At 40.3% G+C, this 20645-nt stretch overlaps 1 protein-coding gene across 5 annotated transcripts in view; it reads right to left on the bottom strand.

The window, feature by feature from the left end:
* Positions 1-20645, bottom strand: part of LOC124132236 (zinc finger protein GLI1-like) — a 176894-nt gene that overhangs the window by 137342 nt on the left and 18907 nt on the right. For 4 of the 5 annotated variants that reach the window (XM_046496026.2, XM_046496027.2, XM_046496028.2 and 1 more), the window contains exons 2-3: positions 19911-20115; positions 2399-2479 (exon numbers count right to left, since the gene is read on the bottom strand). In XM_046496026.2, coding sequence (XP_046351982.1) covers positions 2399-2479; positions 19911-20115 — 286 coding nt within the window. The remainder of the gene's footprint in view (positions 1-2398; positions 2480-19910; positions 20116-20645) is intronic. The other variant, XM_046496029.2, reaches the window with a different exon arrangement.

The raw sequence follows: 20645 nt of genomic DNA, 5'->3' as shown, positions 1-20645 counted from the left end.
GCTGTTGAATGCTTAGTTATTTTTAAAAAAAATATAACCCTACTATAGAAGTCTATGGGAAAATATTTGGTTGTGCGTAACCTAGAGGCCTGACCCCAGAGGCCAGACACCAGAGGGCTGACACCAGAGATCTGACCCCAGAGGCCTGAACCCCGAGGCATGACACCAGAGGCCTGACACCAGAGATCTGACGCCTGAGGCCTGATCCCTGAGAAAAGGACGCCAGAGGCCTGACAGCTGAGGCCCAAGCCCTGAGGCCAAACACCAGAGGCCAGATCCCAAAGGCCAGACACCAGAGGCCTGACACCAGAGGCCTGACACCAGAGACCTGACACCAGGGACCTGACGCCAGAGGCCTGACACCAGAGGCCTGACACCAGGGGCCTGACACCAGAGGCCTGACACCAGGGGCCTGACACCAGAGACCTGACCCCAGACACCTGATGCCAGAGGCCTGATGCCAGAGGCCTGACCCCAGAGGCCAGACACCAGAGGGCTGACACCAGAGATCTGACCCCAGAGGCCTGATCCCCGAGGCCTGACACCAGAGGCCTGATCCCAGACACCTGATGCCAGACACCTGATGCCAGAGACCTGATGCCAGAGGCCTGATGCCAGAGGCCTGACACCAGAGGCCTGATCCCCCAGGCCTGACACCAGAGGCCTGATCCCCCAGGCAGGACACCAGAGGCCTGACACCAGAGACTTAACACCAGAGGCCTGACCCCAGGGGCCTGACGCCAGAGGCCTGACACCAGAGGCCTGACCCCAGGGGCCTGACCCCAGAGGCCTGATCCCCCAGGCAGGACACCAGAGGCCTGACACCAGAGACTTAACACCAGAGGCCTGACCCCAGGGGCCTGACGCCAGAGGCCTTACGCCAGAGGCCTGACACCAGAGACTTAACACCAGAGGCCTGACCCCAGAGACTGGAATCAAGCGACCTTGGCACAAGAGGCCTGACCCCAGAGACTGGAATCAAGCGACCTTGGCACAAGAGGCCTGACCCCAGAGACTGGAATCAAGCGACCTTGGCACAAGAGGCCTGACCCCAGAGACTGGAATCAAGCGACCTTGGCACAAGAGGCCATACTCAAAGGGTCTCTTACCAGGGGAACTAAGTTTGATGCTAATCCTAGAATACCACACACACAAAACTGAGTGTACCAGAACAAGGTCCAACCTTGTCCTCTGCTGCGAGGACTGCACAATGTGACACACTGACATGCATGCAGCGCTGCACACCATCATGTGCCCTCTCAGAGACATATAACAAGAATGTTCATACGTATAATGCACCAAATCCATGCCCTGAAGCATGCTTGAAGTGAGACAATTTCACCCTGGATCAATTTTCATCCTCAGCTCCCTGGGGAGTATACAACCCTAGCTGCCTGTGAGGCAAATGTAATCAGAGGAAATGATCATTCATAAGAAAAGAGCTGTCATCATACAGATACATGCAAAAACGCTGCTTTAGTAATCTGATCTAGACTCACAAATGATTACCTGCTAATGGTCAATCTGCTCTAGAATACCGAAGTCCTATGTTATTTCGTTTAACAGGACGATGGTGTACCATATGCAAGTTGAGCATAAATGTTCAATGTAGGGCATGCATAACATGTATGAATTAAAAATTAAGGAGAGCATACATTATTAGTATGCATGGCACAATCTGTGTCACTCAGACGGTTACTGCTCTACTTAAAACTGAGATCGAACAATAAAACAGCCATCTTCATAAACAAAATTGGATTCCATGATAATTAGTCAAGGACATAACTGGACGTCTGGAAGCTGAAACTATTCACAGATACCCAGGACCACAACCCAGTTGGTATCCGAATCCACAGAATTCTGAGGATCTTCTGATCTCTGTGTAGTTTGCAAATATGTAGCATCCACGAGACGTTTCAACCACAAAGATTCAGAGGCTAAAAACATATTGATAATATATTCCAATTCCATTCAACATGTTTCATCGGAAAGTCTCAGGGAAAGTATATCAAATTGTGATTGCAAAATAAACATGAGTTACCATATCTTTTTTCAACATATCAAACTGGTTCGTCATCTGCATGATATCATGACATGACATTTAACCTTGACATGAATGACAACCAATAAGAATCCCAATTCCAGATTCTGGGAGCATATATTTCATTCACACATCCAAGTAATGCTTGAAAAGCTGATTGAGTCTAGGTATTAGAAAAGATGTCAGAATCGTAAACATTAAGAAAGACAAGTGAAAATTGCGAAAAAATACATATTTGGACTTAGGTAACAATTAAAGTTACTTCAAATCCATTACATACAGAAGCCAATGAAAAAAAACAACTTTTAATACTTTTAAACTGTTGATATTTGTATGACTAAACGTGATGTAATTTACCTATATGGGGAATTGAACCTGGACCTCGAGCCGGACAAGCTTGTGCACCAGCCGCTGGGCTCGTCTGGCCTTGCATAACCACTGAGTGAAAAAGATGGTATACATGTAATAAAACCATTATAGTCCCTCTCTTGCAGATACTGGACCAGCCATCATGTTTTAACTCCATTTACAACAATTTTTATTCCTCCCTTATTTCAAGGTAGGTTTGTGAAACGAAAGAATAGTTAATGTTAGAGTTGTTCATTTATCTTTGAGCTTCTGCCACTGTCTTGTTTCACCATCCGTGTCATAATGTATTAGATAAGTTTATTTTCATATCAGTTTTTGTTATTATTACAGGTAGATTCTCTAAACATGAAATAAAAAACACATTGATAAAGGGATGTCAGTGACGAGAAACTTGTGAAACAAAATATTTTTTGTAAAAAACATTATTGTTTAACTCTGCACTCAGCAATATTCCAGCTACATGACAGCGGCCTGTAAATAATCAAGCAAAACCAGATAATCCAGTGATATTGTAAGCAACCTCCCAAGTCATCAACTTTGACAACCAATATCCATTGTCGCCTCATATGACAAGCATGGGATACTGGGGACCAATTTTACACTGGACTCCCACAGGGAACAAAATATTGACTAAAATATTGCAAGACTTCAAAGTGCTTAATAAAACTACAAACATTTATAAAACTGAAAAATGTGTGTGACAGAAAAATGTGTGAGTGAGTGATCCAATGACAGATCACCTATTCAATGTTAAATACACATAGTCAATGATACAGATACTGATTCAATGATACAGACACTGATTCAATGATAGATACTGATTCAATGATACAGATTCAATGATACAGATACTGATTCAATGATACCGATACTGATTCAATGATACAGACACTGATTCAATGATAGATACTGATTCAATGATACAGATACTGATTCAATGATACAGATAATGATTCAATGATACAAACACTGATTCAATGATAGATACTGATTCAATGATACAGATACTGATTCAATGATACAGACACTGATTCAATGATACAGATACAGATTCAATGATACAGATACTGATTCAATGATAGATACTGATTCAATGATACCGATTCAATAATGCAGATACTGATTCAATGATACAGACACTGATTCAATGATAGATACTGATTCAATGATACTGATTCAATGATACAGATACTGATTCAATGATACAGACACTGATTCAATGATACAGACACTGATTCAATGCTACAGACGCTGATTCAATGATAGATACTGATTCAATGATACAGATACTGATTCAATGATACAGATACTGATTCAATGATACAGACACTGATTCAATGATACACAAGTTGATACAGTGAGATTAACACCCGGTTAGTGAGACATATTCCTGGTTAACCTGCATAAACAAATGGATACCTGGCAAGGACTAATGGGGTATGTGGTATGAAGCTTCGGAACACTGATGTGATCATCTGCACCAGACAAAGCAGAAATTACTTGCCTGGGCCTACGACAGCCTGGGCCTACGACAGCAGTATGGGACGGGCAGCAGATGACAGATAAAAAGTACAGGGTAGAGACACCAGAGTTACCATGGTCAGGCATGAGTCCCCTAGGTATGGGACGGGCAGCAGATGAGAGACAAGAAGTACAGGGTAAAGACACCAGTGTTACCATGGTCAGGCATTAGTCCCCTAGGTATGGGACAGGCAGCAGATGACAGACAAGAAGTACAGGGTAAAGACACCAGTGTTACCATGGTCAGGCATTAGTCCACTAGGTATGGGACAGGCAGCAGATGATTGACAAGAAGTACAGGGTAGAGACACCAGTGTTACCATGGTCAGGCATTAGTCCACTAGGTATGGGACAGGCAGCAGATGACAGACAAGAAGTACAGGGTAGAGACACCAGGGTTACCATGTAGAGACACCAGTGTTACCATGGTCAGGCATGAGTCCCCTAGGTATGGGACGGGCAGCAGATGACAGACAAGAAGTACAGGGTAAAGACACCAGTGTTACCATGGTCAGGCATCAGTCCCCTAGGTATGGGACGGGCAGCAGATGACAGACAAGAAGTACAGGGTAGAGACACCAGTGTTACCATGGTCAGGCATTAGTCCCCTAGGTATGGGACGGGCAGCAGATGACAGACAAGAAGTACAGGGTAGAGACACCAGTGTTACCATGGTCAGGCATTAGTCCCCTAGGTATGGGACAGGCAGCAGATGACAGTCAAGAAGTACAGGGTAGAGACACCAGTGTTACCATGGTCAGGCATTAGTCCCCTAGGTATGGGACAGGCAGCAGATGACAGACAAGAAGTACAGGGTAGAGACACCAGTGTTACCATGGTCAGGCATTAGTCCCCTAGGTATGGGACGGGCAGCAGATGACAGACAAGAAGTACAGGGTAGAGACACCAGTGTTACCATGGTCAGGCATTAGTCCCCTAGGTATGGGACAGGCAGCAGATGACAGACAAGAAGTACAGGGTAGAGACACCAGTGTTACCATGGTCAGGCATTAGTCCCCTAGGTATGGGACGGGCAGCAGATGACAGACAAGAAGTACAGGGTAGAGACACCAGTGTTACCATGGTCAGGCATTAGTCCCCTAGGTATGGGACAGACAAGAAGTACCGGGTAAACAGTAAATAATTCTATAATGACCCTGACCTTTGACAGACCTGCTGACAAACTATGAAGTAGGACTTGTTACGATACATCAAACATCAAGTTTCATTTCGATCCCATTTAGATAGCATTTCTTTATTTTTATCACCTTTACCCTTCTCATGATGTGACATTACACAGACACAATTCACCAGGGCAGACACAAATTCCACCAAAAGTCAAAACCATCCCATTCGTCAGGGCTGCTTAATTAAAAACCTGCGTAACAGTTGCAGGTAATTCTGAAGCTTGCTTCTTTCTTTGTTCTCTATGCATGCAGTGTGCTGACTCTGCCACACATGTTGAGGTGGCGAGGTGGGCAGCTGCTGTTCTCCAAGTTGGGACAGCCAGCCTCCCACCATGGGGTCTCCTGGTCCTTCAGGTGAATGCATTTTTCAGCAGTTTAATGACACAGATGTCCCTCAATGCCAACTGAGGTTTCAATCAAAGAACAATGAAGAATGTGGAGCTCTTCCTCAATTAATTTCCTTGTTTTACACAATTTGGATGTAAATGTGCAAAATGATTCAGGAATGAATCTGGATTTATTTAAAAATGTCCCTTAATAACACAACGATGAATATATTACCATATCTAGCCTCTATTAGGCAAGGTGTTTTTTGGGGGGTGGAGGGATGTGTCCTTGGCCCAGGGTAGGAGATCTCATGTCTTTTTGTAGCTGTTCAATTTAGGTTCCACTGGCAATGTGTTTCATAGACGGTTATTATATACTTACATACATTCATATACAAAAGAATTTCAGTTTTCTATATTCAAACTCAAATCAATGACAAATATATCTGGTTCAAAAGGAAAAATACCTGAAATATCATAAACCAATAGTTCAAAGTAGTTTTTTTTTCCCACGTTTATGGTATTGGCATTTATACTTTAGTTTCAGAAATTTCACCAAAAAACATCTGGTATAATCCCCAATCACAGTTTCGTTTCTGGACAGTTTTGTTTTATTGACTTTCCAATAACAAATTCATATATATACATAAGGCCGGTCCATAACATACCCAAAATCTCTTTGGGCTTTATGAAAGGTTAGCTTTGTTGAGTTTGTAAACTTTCAGAAGAAGCATACTGCTCAAAAGAAGTTAACTCTTTCAACACCAGTCAACCAGGTGCTGCTATGAGATCGAGTTCCAAGAGACTCTAGGGTGATAGATGAAGTCTACATTTATCAAGGAAATTATCTGCTTGTAAAACTACATATTATACACCAAATAATACATAAATTTAAAGTTATGCTTATCACATTATTTAAATAATGCATTTACAACTTAAGTTTGATTAAATATAAAATGTAAGCTAACACATTCATAACGTCCAGATTAAGCTCAAAGGAAGCGAAAATTTGACAATTTTCAGCAAATATAAGATTTAATAATATCCACTTACCTATTTCTTTTTTATTTTCATTGTTTATTTTAAAAGAAAATTATTTAAAAAAGGATTGTAAATATTATTTGCCATCACCGATTTCCCGATAACAGTGGCTTTCCGCTCAGGAAATACAGGGAAATACCTCCATTTTGGAAGCTTCATATGAATGACTCAACTGTTGAGTCGCTCCATGTTTGGCATCATTGGGAAGCTTATGCCTTCATTACTATGACAGTAACCGCCCCTGGAGTATTTTTGCAGCTGTAACATGCGATTTCATTGGATAGAAATTGGTTTATAATAACCGTTTCTTGCCAAAATCTATTACAAGGTTCGTGATTTGTCAGATTTAAGCACAGGACCTAAAGTAGCCGATCAAATTACAGCAATAGTTACCGTCTTTGTGTATGATAAAATTCAGATTTAGATGAAAGGTTTTGGTTAAATCGTGTTATTCTGAATGTTTTAAGCAGGAAATCTCGACCAATATAAAAAATTTTTGACTTCGTGGATGTTACGAGCTGTGATACAGATTTATAATTCATATATTTTGGCATGTAACATCGCGTCTGAGCAAAGACAGCCGAGAATTTCCATTACACACGATCGAAAGAATAGATTGAAATAATAACTTAGATGTAAGTTTGACAACTTTTAGACATGCTTTTGATGATTTTATTTATTACTTTACATAATTTATTTAAAGATTTCGTTGAAACGTATCTATTTTGCTTTTGGACATGTTCGAAATGGACCCGTTGTCGAAGTGTGTGTCCGAGAAAAAACATTTTAAATAACATTGTGGTACATGATGAATAATTTATTAATCCTTTCGATAAAATATGATAAATGGAACTGAAATACGTATTTCAGACAATGTGAAATGTGACAGATTTAATACATGAATGATATGAAAGGTAGATCAATAAAATTATATACCATTTTGACATGTGCGGTGTCAGGGGACTCATGACTCCTTGGCCTGTATACTGGCCTGCGGTGTTGAAACAGTTATTTCATATTTACACAGTTAATCTGTCACAGCAGATAAAATCCAAAAATATAGAAATATGAAAGAAATGGGTGGTCCTTAACTTCTTTTGAGTAGTATAGATGTATCTACTAATCATCCATATGTCATTTCTAATTTCAGTTTCCAGTTCCAGAAGTTACCAATCATCAACCAACTTCTACATGACTATTCAAAAAACAGACTTACAACATAGTGTCCTCCACAATATAATCTTTTGTTTTATTCTCCAGCAATAAAATGTTGATCTGAAGGAATGTAATCAGGTGAGAAACTGAAGCTACAACTGAAGTAGGACATGATATGAGCACTGAACATCTGTTGACACTGCATCCCAGTCAGCAGCAGGACCCCACATTAACCAACAGGCTTTACAAGACGGACTCATTATCCAACAGGCTTTACAAGACAGACTCATTATCCAACGGGCTTTACAAGACGGACTCATTATCCAACAGGCTTTACAAGACAGACTCATTATCCAACGGGCTTCACAAGACGGACTCATTATCCAACAGGCTTTACAAGACGGACACATTAACTAACAGGCTTTACAAGACGGACTCATTATCCGACAGGCTTTACAAGACGGACACATTAACCAACGGGCTTTACAAGACGGACACAATAACCAACAGGCTTTACAAGGCGGACACATTTAACCAACAGGCTTTACAAGACGGAATCATTATCCAACGGGCTTTACAAGACGGACACATTAACCAACGGGCTTTACAAGACGGACTCATTATCCAACGGGCTTTACAAGACGGACACATTTACCACTGGGCTTTACAAGACAGACACATTAACCAACAGGCTTTACAAGACGGACACATTATCCAACAGGGTTTACAAGACGCACTCATTATCCAACGGGCTTTACAAGACGGACTCATTATCCAACGGGCTTTACAAGACAGACACATTAACCAATGGGCTTTATAAGATGGACACATTAACTAACAGGCTTTACAAGACGGACACATTTAACCAACAGGCTTTACAAGACGGAATCATTATCCAACGGGCTTTACAAGACGGACACATTAACCAACGGGCTTTACAAGACGGACTCATTATCCAACGGGCTTTACAAGACGGACACATTTACCACTGGGCTTTACAAGACGGACACATTAACCAACAGGCTTTACAAGACGGACACATTAACCAACGGGCTTTACAAGACGGACACAATAACCAACAGGCTTTACAAGGCGGACACATTTAACCAACAGGCTTTACAAGACGGACTCATTATCCAACGGGCTTTACAAGACGGAAACATTAACCAACGGGCTTTACAAGACGGACTCATTATCCAACGGGCTTTACAAGACGGACACATTTACCACTGGGCTTTACAAGACAGACACATTAATCAACAGGCTTTACAAGACGGACACATTATCCAACAGGGTTTACAAGACGCACTCATTATCCAACAGGCTTTACAAGACGGACTCATTATCCAACGGGCTTTACAAGACAGACACATTAACCAATGGGCTTTATAAGATGGACACATTAACTAACAGGCTTTACAAGACGGACACATTAACCAACAGGCTTTACAAGATGGACACATTAACCAACGGGCTTTACAAGACGGACAAATAACCAATGAGCTTTATAAGATTGACAAATTAAGTAACAGACCACCTCACTGACCTTGGAAAATATTGACATGTCCTGAACAACAAGTGTTTGGACTTCGTACTTTAACCACAGCAAACCCCTAGTAAAATGTTCCTGGTTTTTGTGACATACTGGCTACTAGCCTTCCTGTCTAGTTAAATTTTGATTCTTTCAGATATAGGTTGTAGGCTAAAGTTGAAATAGTAATACTTGTTATCTTACCAGGACATTCATCACAACACATATATGTGGATGTGAAATCAAGCCTAATGACTTACTTTGAATAACATTGCAGCCTTGAGACTGTAACGACCGTGAGAATTTTGTATATTTACACATATAGATCAACATCTTAATACGTGATATTAAAACCCCTAAACCACAAGTCCTAACTCAACAGAAATACATACATACTGTCATGTATCTAAATGAAGGAAATATTTCCTTTTTTGACCTTGCACAATACTTTTATAGTTGGCCCAGAAGTACATTTTCAGTATAACTGACATGGCTGTGATAAAGCTGATGCGAATATTGTTGTTGGGATTATCACATCTCAAACAGTGAAGGGGGCACGGGTGGCCCAGTCATCTAAGGCGACAGGATTCGCTGTGCAGAGTTGCGTCCCTTGTGCACGCCAGAAACCTATGATTGTGGGTTCGAATCCCGGTTCGCCCCGATTATGTTTCTAGGTTTGTCAGCACCATACCCGTGCCCGTGGGTTTCACCGTAGTGGTAACGTCTGAGACCTGCATCACTTCGGGCTTTCCATTAAGCTGACACACCGCGATATAACTGGAATACTGTTAAAAGCGGCGTTAAACCCAACTCGCAATAGTAGTATTTGCAAACTCCCCTATCTTCGGGCAGTTTACATGGAGTAAAACAGATGTTATATTTGGGATAACACTTTCTCAGTAAAGTACAGATTCTCGTACTTTTGAGGGGTTGAGTCCCATCCGGACATCGAATCCTGGACAGGACTCAACCCCCCAAAAGTATGAGAATCTGTACTTTACTGAGAAAGCGTTATCCCAAATATAACATCTGTTTTACTCCATGTAAACTGCCCGAAGATAGGGGAGTTTGCAAATAGCCAAATAAACTGGTCCCACAGTTGGTGCGTACAGCAAGCTTAATGCTTTTAGCCAACAGGTGGCGACAATAAAATGTGGTACAAATGTGTATAACAAATCCAGTTACAGGTCAGTCCAGGAACAATTCTGCAATTGTGGGAAGAACTGCAGAAAAATCGCGGAATTTGCCTTTTTTTGTCAATCAATAGACTAATTTTCATTATTTTCAAGCTTTCTATCAAATTTTGCTCTCAAATAATTTCCTAACATTTAACATGCTATTCAAACATACAAAATATGAACCCTACAATAAAATTAAATTTGACATGTCATTCTCACTTTTAAATTACTTTGTGGGATTTTGACTGCATATAAAGGGATATGATTCATGTAACTGTGATGTACATGCTGATAGTTTTGTTTTCACAATAATAATTGTATCCCATGCAATACGTCAATATATATCATCGATAAGCAATAATCACACTCAACAACAGGTGCACCAAAATGGGCGTGACAAAATGGGTTTCAAAATAACATTCATGCTTTGCTGAATTTACGATATACGCAACAGTGTCATGCAAATATATATTGATAAAATACTAAATAAATATTTTGAGTAGTTTCACACTAAATTTGGGATATTTGAATTATTTTGGCTTTTATAATACATTTATAGATTCTGGCATGAGTTTAGAACAATGTCACATAACATTTATAAATTTATTCCATAAATGAAAATACCTCCATGGTTACGCATTGATGATAGATTTGTTAATGCTTAGTTATTTACAGCTGTTAGATACATTTTTCAGTTATATAATATATATATACATAATGTTATTTTTTCCACAATGATTATGTGTATGGACACTAAATATTGATCAAAGCATCAGGAGAGTGTTACTGATCTATTTTGAATGATTACCTTTCATTTGAACATCTACTCCTAGCATGTGAATAATTAGTCTTAGTGAGTTGGGTTTAACGCCGCTTTTAACAGTATTCCAGTCATATCGCGGTGTGTCAGCTTAATGGAAAGCCCAAAGTGATGCAGGTCTTAGATGTTTACCACTTCGGTGAAACCCACGAGCACGGGTATGGTGCTGACAAACCTAGAAACATAATCGGGGCGAACCGAGATTCGAACCCACAATCATAGGTTTCTGGCGTGCCCAAGGGACGCAACTCTGCACAGCGAATCGTGGCGCCTTAGACGACTGTGCCACCTGTGCCCCCTGTGAATAATTGAATAATTGAATAATTAACTATTTTATTGTCATTATGTAAGAGAGAGAGAGAGAGAGAGAGAGAGAGAGAGAGAGAGAGATATAACATCTTCGATCAGATGCTGGGCTTCATAATATTCAGTCAGTACAGGTCCTTTTAATGTTCCCCATATTTATTATCAAAGTATTTAAAACATATCATTTTCCTCATTTAAATCCTACCAAAAATCAAGAAAAAAACATCACAGGTAAAGTTTCAAAACAATTGCAAATTTTGATCACATGGTATTCGCGTGGCAGGGCTTGAACATCAAAACACCAACGTCCTAATAGTCAAAATATTAGGGAGTTTGGAATGAAAACAAAACACAAACAATATGGATATTCATTCTACCCTTTCTCCATTAAAATATGTAAATTTCAAATCACAAACGATCATATTTTAGATGAAATTTGCCTTTAGATAAGGCATCACTGTTGGAAGAGATTTCACAAACGTACCCTCCTGCAAAAATGTCCACTGTGCAACAATTACAATTTTTTAACCCGAAAGTTGGATAAGCGTTTGGAACATGCTACGATGCTTTTGCTTCAAGATTGTCCATAAAAACTGAAAAATGTGACTTAATCATTCAAATGTAGCTCATAAACATCATGACTGTCAACCGTCTTTTCAACCTCAAAATCTGATAAATGCAAACTGTCTCCCGCATATCAATGAAATGAACAGCTGATGATAATAATTCCTTAAAAAGTTGAAAATGAACAGAAATTCATAAATATTGATGTAAATGTTATTAGCTTTCAAATGACAATTATCCCATAATATACACACATATTTTAAATATTTTTGTTGGAATTGGATGCTTACAATATATATATAGGGAATCCAGGATTTCAGTTTCATGGGGTACGGATCTCAAACAAGTTATTTCCATATTTTTTTCTGATTAGATCTGAGGTTTTTTTTATGTACTTTATATTCCTGTCCAAACAAATATGCAGTGATGTTTACTTGACTTAATGATGGAAGTATGTGTCATTTTGCAGTTGGGGCATAGCCAATTCTTTGAATGCGAATTCCTGCACTAAATATAAGATTAAGTTTTAATGACAAATTCTCTCCAAATCCAGGTTTTGGCTCGATGACGCAAACTTCAGTATATCGTCATGGTTGATCATATTTTCACATTTTTAGGCACGGCCACATCGCCAGAAGTATGTTGTGCAACTGTTGACCTGAACATGTTGCACTGATGCCAAAACTGCCACCATTTTCAATGAGACATACTTTCGTAAGTAACGGTAATTTTCAATCTACAATATCTTGATTAAAAATCAGTCAAATTTAGATAATCATTGTAAAGCAGGTGATTCTGTCAGTCGGATTATGTCATTTTTTCTGACCTCTAATCCAATGGTAATTGACACGCCTCTGCTGAATATGGGCATGCAATGTTCGAGTTTCCTTCGACACGCACTGCCGTATTTGGTAGGCCTGCGCAACTATTGCTGTGACATGCAGTCTAAGGGTAAATGCCGAGCGACACCCAGAGTAACAACATAAGTACAATCTTTTAACATCTTTTGGTATGACAATGCGGCCGGGGATCAAAACCCTGACCTTACACTCTCCGGGCAGACGCTCTACCACTAGACGACAGAGGCGGTTTTGAAACAGAAAACCACAGATAGGTCCACAATGATACAGTATAAATTGTGACACTGTGTTCAGTGTATTAACCAGCTTATGAAAACTGGGAGTCATCATAACTCACTACACAAGCTGGAGAGTCATGCATAAGCTGAACCTTTAACCTACAACATGTTTATAGCAAAAATTAACACTATGACTTAAATACATTATTATGGAAACATGAACAGTTTGTGTCCCCTGAGTGTATTTCGTTGGAACTTGTACTGACCCAAAAAATAGGAAGTCAAAGATGACTCCCTGAAAATTTAATTAGGATTGTGTTGGTGAAAATATTGACAAATAAACAAGATATCCTGTATTGATACACAATTTGGTACTAAGGGCAGGGACGAGTCCAAACTTACTACCTGGGTACCCTACCCCTGTTACCTGACCCTACCCGGGTACCCACTGTAGGTTTCAAGAAATAGGTACAAAATGTCCGATTTGGAAACGTTTGACCGTACTCTTGTCAAAATGTATTTAGATATACGTAAAAACCGACATGGTCATGCATACACTGAAGTTGACTGAAGTTTTATCTTTATGCAAACATATATAGTCAGAAGGAATGTGTGCAAAGTCAGAAAGAAATGTGAACATTTGTCACTTGTAGTGTAACCATAGTGTTCTAGATAATTTTTGCCATAAACAATATAATCATGTGACTAACGTGTCGGGCCCGGGTAGTCCGCAGGTTACCCGGGACCTACTCAGTACCCAGCCAACCCAAGTACCCAAGTTACCCCACCCAGCCCACCCCAACCCAGCAAAGTACAAAGTTGTTTTATCTTGGAATCACCAGGGGGTGTAAAAAGCTGTTTCTTTTCCAGTATTCATCTTGTTATCCATTTCATTATATTGCAGTCAAAACAAATGTAGGGGTGTGAGGATGAATATATGATAATTGAATTTAGACTACCCTAAGATTAAGATAAGATTCAGCCCACAGACCATCTATTGTACAGATCTGGTTAAGTTGTATTTTTGCTTGTCTCCTATCTGAGTTGGTATCAATCTAACTGAACCGTGAAGATCCGGGATAGAATAGGTCTTTGGCAACCCATGCTTGCCGTAAAAGTCGACTATGCTTGTCCTAAGAGGCAACTTACGGGATCGGGTGGTCAAACTTACTGACTTGGTTGATGCATGTCATCATGTCCCAATTATGTGGATCGATGCTCATGATGTCAATCACTGGATTGCCTGGTCTGGTCGATTATTAGCTTGAATATTGCTGCGACGTTAAACAATAAGCAAACAAACAAAAAATGGTACACTTGTTATGAAGTCCACAAGGAAGTGTCTTTAGTCCCTGCAGTTTACTGGTCTCAGACTTAAAACAGATTGACGTCAATTTCTCGCCCTGCAGTTGATGAAAACAATATACTTCACAATACATATCGAAACAGAATGACTAGATTGTGTTTTTATGTGTTGAGATTCAAACTGCAATCAATCGGCTTCAGATTTAGCGACAGGTGTGTGCATCTCTTCACACATGGACGTGAGCATCATATGCCGTTTGATTTCTTCCAGAATAATTCATGCAGCTCATAAAATCCTGTACACTTCAGTATTGACACTTAAACTGTATTTCATTACGAGCTCGCAAGTTACATGACGATTATTAGCCGATAGTGTTTCCTGATCATGAATCTTTTCATTACATAATGGGTAGTGTTACTTATGCAATAACCCAATCGGTAAACTTGGTATAACGATCCCATAAATATGTAAATGAGGTCACCGAGGAGGATATATCCCTTTTATAAGCTATATCAATGCGATGTCTACTTGTTCGATAAACTACTGCCTTACATTCCCTATTTCCCATGTTTTCATTGCTTCTGTGCAACACACATGGCTGCAAATCATTTGTTATTATGTAATAAATGAGGCGGATCACTCAGGCATTGCATTTATAGGAGGTTTCTAACATTACTTTAGTGAAAAGACAGTAGCCACTCCAAATGTCAGTATCAATTGTGACATCACAAACTGCCTTACGATGTTGGATTTGTCAGCCTCACCAATCAGACAGCTAAATCTTATAATAAGCAATACTAAGACCATTGATACAACCTTGGACCAACAGCCATTTCTCTCTCTGGTATTGAAGAAGGAGGCTAATATTTGTAAAAAAGTGTTGAAAATTTTATCATAAATTGTTTATTTATAAACTTATATCTCACTATGCATTCTTCTTTCTTTTTCGATCCTGAGTGGAGCCGTGTCTGAAATAAAGGTTTCCAGCTTCTAAAGTGAATTAACCCTGTCATACCTCACATAGCCACGGTCACCTCCCAGATCTGGGTCATGCGCGCTATGCATGCTGGCTGACCTACTTGCACTGATCACGTGTCTATCCCAGTCAACTCATTCTCTTTCAAGAGCATATGGACTAAGGAAATATGATGTGGGGATGGACAGGTGGGCATATAACGATGGTTCGACGATCTTCGTGGAACGTCAGAGGTTCAATGAGGTTCAGATTTCTTTTGCTTGTCCGACAGTCACACCTCGGGAGTACGGCGATGTTCAGAGGTTTGACGAAGTTTGGATGTTTGACAAGGTTCGAGGTTCGGAAGTACAAGGAACCTACGATGGTGGGTGATCCAGCGAATCATCTCAATGTCGAGAGTGAGAAGTCTGTTTGTCCCAGTGTGAATGCCAATGCCCAGATGATTTCACTGAATAAAGTGCAGTGACTGTCGATGCTTGTTGATCCGGGGATGAATGTCTATCGTCTTGTGAATCCTTTCGGGAATGGGAGGTTCGTGAGCCTTGATCTGATGAGTTGTCATACGACTCCTGGTCTTGAAAGGATCGATCTTGCAAAGATCGTTGAATGGGAGATTTTGAACGACGGACCGAACTTGTAGGGTTGCCTGAGGTACCAGTACTATGTGTACCCTCCAAAAGTAAAACAGGAGCAAGCTCCAAGTTAGTCGTAGAACACGACGAGACGAAAGTCTGAACCTCAGTCGGATTCGATACTTTGGCTGAAGTAAGCCGGTCATCTACACTCGTGTCTAACAAGAGGACACTCGGGATGTCGACAGTAGGTTTGGCTTTGAAGGTGGATTTGTGGAGACCTTAGACATGTCACCTGTGAGAAAAGAGTCAGAGATTCCGTCATCATCTAACGAGATCATGGAACCAGTGGGATCCCTAGTATCATGGCCTGCCGGTGACGGTGATCGGGCCGACCTTTTTAACGTGGATTTTTCTGCAGTCTTAGAGAGACGATCTGACACCCGACGCCGACATTTATGCAGGTACAGTTTGAAAAACCAAAATGGATTCCTTGTAATAACAATACGTTACCACTGCGTGGCAATTTGAAAGAGAATGGGTTGACTGGAATAGACATGTGATCAGTGCAAGAAGGTCAACAAGCATGCATAGCACGCATGACCCAGATCTGGGAGGTGACCGTGGCGATGTGAGGTATGAGAGGGAAAATTAACTTTAGAAGCTGGAAACCTTTATTTCACACACACGTTTCCACTCAGCATCGAAAGAAGAAAGAAGAATACATAGTGTGAGATAGGATAAGTTTAAAAAAATTCATTATATTACCTCTGAAGTAGTATTACCAGTAAACAAAAAAATGGTTTAAAAACTGATTTAAAGGGAGAATTGTTTGGGATCAGTTGGCAAGACAGAATCAGGTAATTCAGACAACACCTTTCCCATCTGGTTACTAAGTTTATGATCTAAATCACTGCACCATAAATTACTAACAACTCTCATTAAATAGCTCCGTGTCTAAAGACCTGTACGATAATCATTAAATTGTCTTGCCCAATGCTAACAAAAAATGGCAGCAAAATGTGTCCCTTTAAGACAAGGGTGGATACAGTGTTTAAAGCTGCACTCAGCAATATTCTAGCTATATGATTGCGGGCTGTCATTAATAGAGTCTGGAAGACAATCCAGTGATAGACATCATGAGTATCGATCCATACAACTGGGATACGATGACATGCATCAACCAAGTCAGCGAGCCTGACCATACAATCCCGATAGTCACCTCTTGCAACAAGCATAGTCACCTCTCACGGCAAGCATGGGTTGATGAAGGCCTATTTTACCCGGATCTTCAAGGAGTTGGGTGGATTAAGGTATCTGTTCTGATGACAAATATCTGCATCTAGCAATCTGGACTCCCAGAAGTGAAGGAATCCATTTCATAGCGCAATGAACAACAAGAAAGAAGTGAGCAAAGCTCACATACCCCCGTTATCCCCTCTGGTCAACAACAAATAGTAAATAGTTTGTTAATTAATGAAATATTACATATTTCTAACTGATTTTAACTTCAATGTTTTAAAAACTAAGATTGAGTTCCAGTGACAATTGACCCCCCCCAAATCTCCCATGTTACCAGTGTTCACTACGAGGAAGGTGATCACCATTAACACCTTTGAATACAAATTTGATTGAGGGGTTACATAAGAATAATTATCAAAAGGACCAAAAATTGTTGATATAAAAACACATAAAAAATGGAACAATATCATATAAGAAAATCAATAAATTAATAATTTCCAGCTAGCCTTAACAGATATGGTAAAGAATTCATAAATTCAAACTAACACAAAACACAGATACTTATGATGATCTACATGAGTGGAAACAATTTTGGAAAATATATTAGCTATACAAAACCAGTCATCAAAATTTCTAAATTCCATCATGTTTCCATGAAAACAGCAAAAGAGAAAACTTTCAGAATCTTATAAAAGATAAAAAAACAATCATAGTGGTTAATGTAGCAAGTTTGCTGAAGCTAGGATACATAATATTGTAACCATAGATCGTTCAAAAACTCTACCCAAAATTTATGTTTCACCATGATTCCATGGAAACGGCAAAAATAAAAAAATTCAGAATCTTCAAATTAGCAAAAGGCACAAGTACTCATTGTGGTTAATGTGTTTAGCAGGCTTGATGAAGCTAGGATGCATAGTTAAAAAGATATGGGCCGTACAAAACACCCACCCTAAAAGTTTAAGTTTTATAATGTGTCCATGGAAACAGCAAAAACAAGCATTTGTCACAGAGTGACGAAATATCCCCCGCCATATACACCATAGTACCAAATATGAAGACAATCCAGCGATTAGTTCTTGAGATATTGTGGCAACACCGTTTTCCAACTCCAAAAACAGATTTGCCTGCTGTGACCTTGAAAATGGGGTCAAGGTCACCAAATCTGACAGGTGTATGCGGTGTCTGTATATACACTATAGTTCCAAATATGAAGACAATCCAGCGATTAGTTCTTGAGATATCGCGGCAACACCGTTTTCTAACTCCAAAAGCAGATTTGCCTGCTGTGACCTTGAAAATGGGGTCAAGGTCACCAAAACCGACTGGTGTCTGCGGTGTCTGTATATACACCATAGTTCCAAATATGAAGACAATCGAGAGGTTTAGTTCTTGAGATATCGCGGCAACACCGTTTTCCAACTCTAAAAGCAGATTTGCCTGCTGTGACCTTGAAAATGGGATCAAGGTCACCAAAACCGACTGGTGTCTGCGGAGTCTGTATATACACTATAGTTCCAAATATGAAGACAATCCAGTGTTTAGTTCTTGAGATATCGCGGCAACACCGTTTTCCAACTCCAAAAGCAGATTTGCCTGCTGTGACCTTGAAAATGGGGTCAAGGTCACCAAAACCGACTGGTGTCTGCGGTGTCTGTATATACACCATAGTTCCAAATATGAAGACAATCCAGTGTTTAGTTCTTGAGATATCGCGGCAACAAACAGGTGGGACGGACGGACGGACGGACGGACGTACGGACGGTCGTGAATACTATATCCCCCGCTTCGCGCTTTCGCGCGGCGGGGGATAATAAAAAAGTTCAGAATCTTCAAACTAGCAAAAGGCTCAAGTACTCATTGTGGTAAATGTGTGTAGAACGTTTGGTGAAGCTAGGGTGCATAGTTAAAAAGTTATGGGCCATACAAAACACCCACCCTAAAAGTTTAAGTTTCTGATGTTTCCAAGGAAACGGCAAAAATTAAAAAATTCAGAATCTTCAAACTAGCAAAAGGCACAGGTACTCATTGTGGTAAATGTGTGTAGAACGTTTGGTGAAGCTAGGGTGCATAGTTAAAAAGATATAGGCCGTACAAAACACCCACCCTAAAAGTTTAAGTTTCTTAATGTTTCCATGGAAACGGACGGACGGACGGACGGACGGACAGAAGGACGGACAAACGAAACGCTATATACCCCCGACTTACTTCGTAAACGGGGGTATAATAACATACGCTCACTCAGACCTTCGGACTTAGGAGCCTTGGAAGCAACAGAAGGCGAAGACATTGTCATTAAGCAGAGATGCCCAACCAAGGCAGTTAGCAATACCTGGCATAATTGGTGCCTCAAATTAGTTATAAAAACTTAGAAATCATTATTTGCATATCTGACCATACAATATGGTTTTGTTCAAATTTTATCATCTAAACATGCCAGATTCCGCAAACCTTCCCATCACAAGTTAAAACAAAAGTTATCAACTGATTAATTGATTATTAATGCTTGTACAAGACATTAAATAGCAAGGTCAGTATCTAGTCAAATTAAAAGCAAATATTTTTCGACCAAACTTGAAATTATATTTCACTAAATCGCATCAGTGGAATTTGGTTCATATATTGTAATGATTTCACCCATACTGGCTGGCACCTCTGTTAAAAGTGAACTTTGGAACAATGTAAAGTGGTTCTCACCTTGGAAGAAGAAAGCAGTCGTCAGACCTCTTGCCTCCCCCGTATGAGCCCAGCAGATGGAGGGGATGGTGGGGAATGGGCACTTTGATGGGGCTGACATTTTCGGAGGAGGTCTGAGACAGTGACGATGTAACTGCTTCCACCGCCTGCGAAATTAGCCTTTCCATGTGCAGCATCCAAGCAGAAGTCTCATGGAATGCCGAGTCTGAAAACATCACACAGTGTCACAGAAGAACAAGGGCAGATACATGGATGTCACACATGCACCCGCATACATAGGAATGCCTCATCACTGGTCCTTCCCCTTCATCGACGGACCCAGCTGTTTCGCTTCCCACCTTCTGATAATACGATAAAACAATGGAGATGGGCCATCACTGAATGTATGCACAATGATGTGTCTCCTGACGCACAGCACCAGTCACATATGTTCACAAGTGACAAACTAACATGGACTTGAAGTAACTCCTCCATGCACCCATCGATTGTTGGACAGCAACTGGTAACTGAGCAGAAGGTTCTTTTTTTATCAAAGCAAATGCTTAGATGCAAGCTTACAAGATAATAGGCCATGTGCCTCATGTTTGTAATTTTAGATGATGTTGCAAGTGAATCAACATACGCGACAAGTTTCAATTCTTACAGAATATCTACAGAAGAGTCCTTTGATTGGATTTACTGTTTGTATGTGTTGTGAGCAATGACCCCTGCTGTCTTGGTGTGATGACATGCAAT

The sequence above is a fragment of the Haliotis rufescens genome, unplaced genomic scaffold (assembly GCF_023055435.1).
Source record: "Haliotis rufescens isolate VD_foot unplaced genomic scaffold, xgHalRufe1.0.p SCAF_13, whole genome shotgun sequence".
Taxonomy (NCBI): Eukaryota; Metazoa; Mollusca; class Gastropoda; order Lepetellida; family Haliotidae; genus Haliotis; species Haliotis rufescens.
Note: the sequence above shows the minus strand (reverse complement) of the source record. Positions and strands in the feature narration are given on the sequence as shown.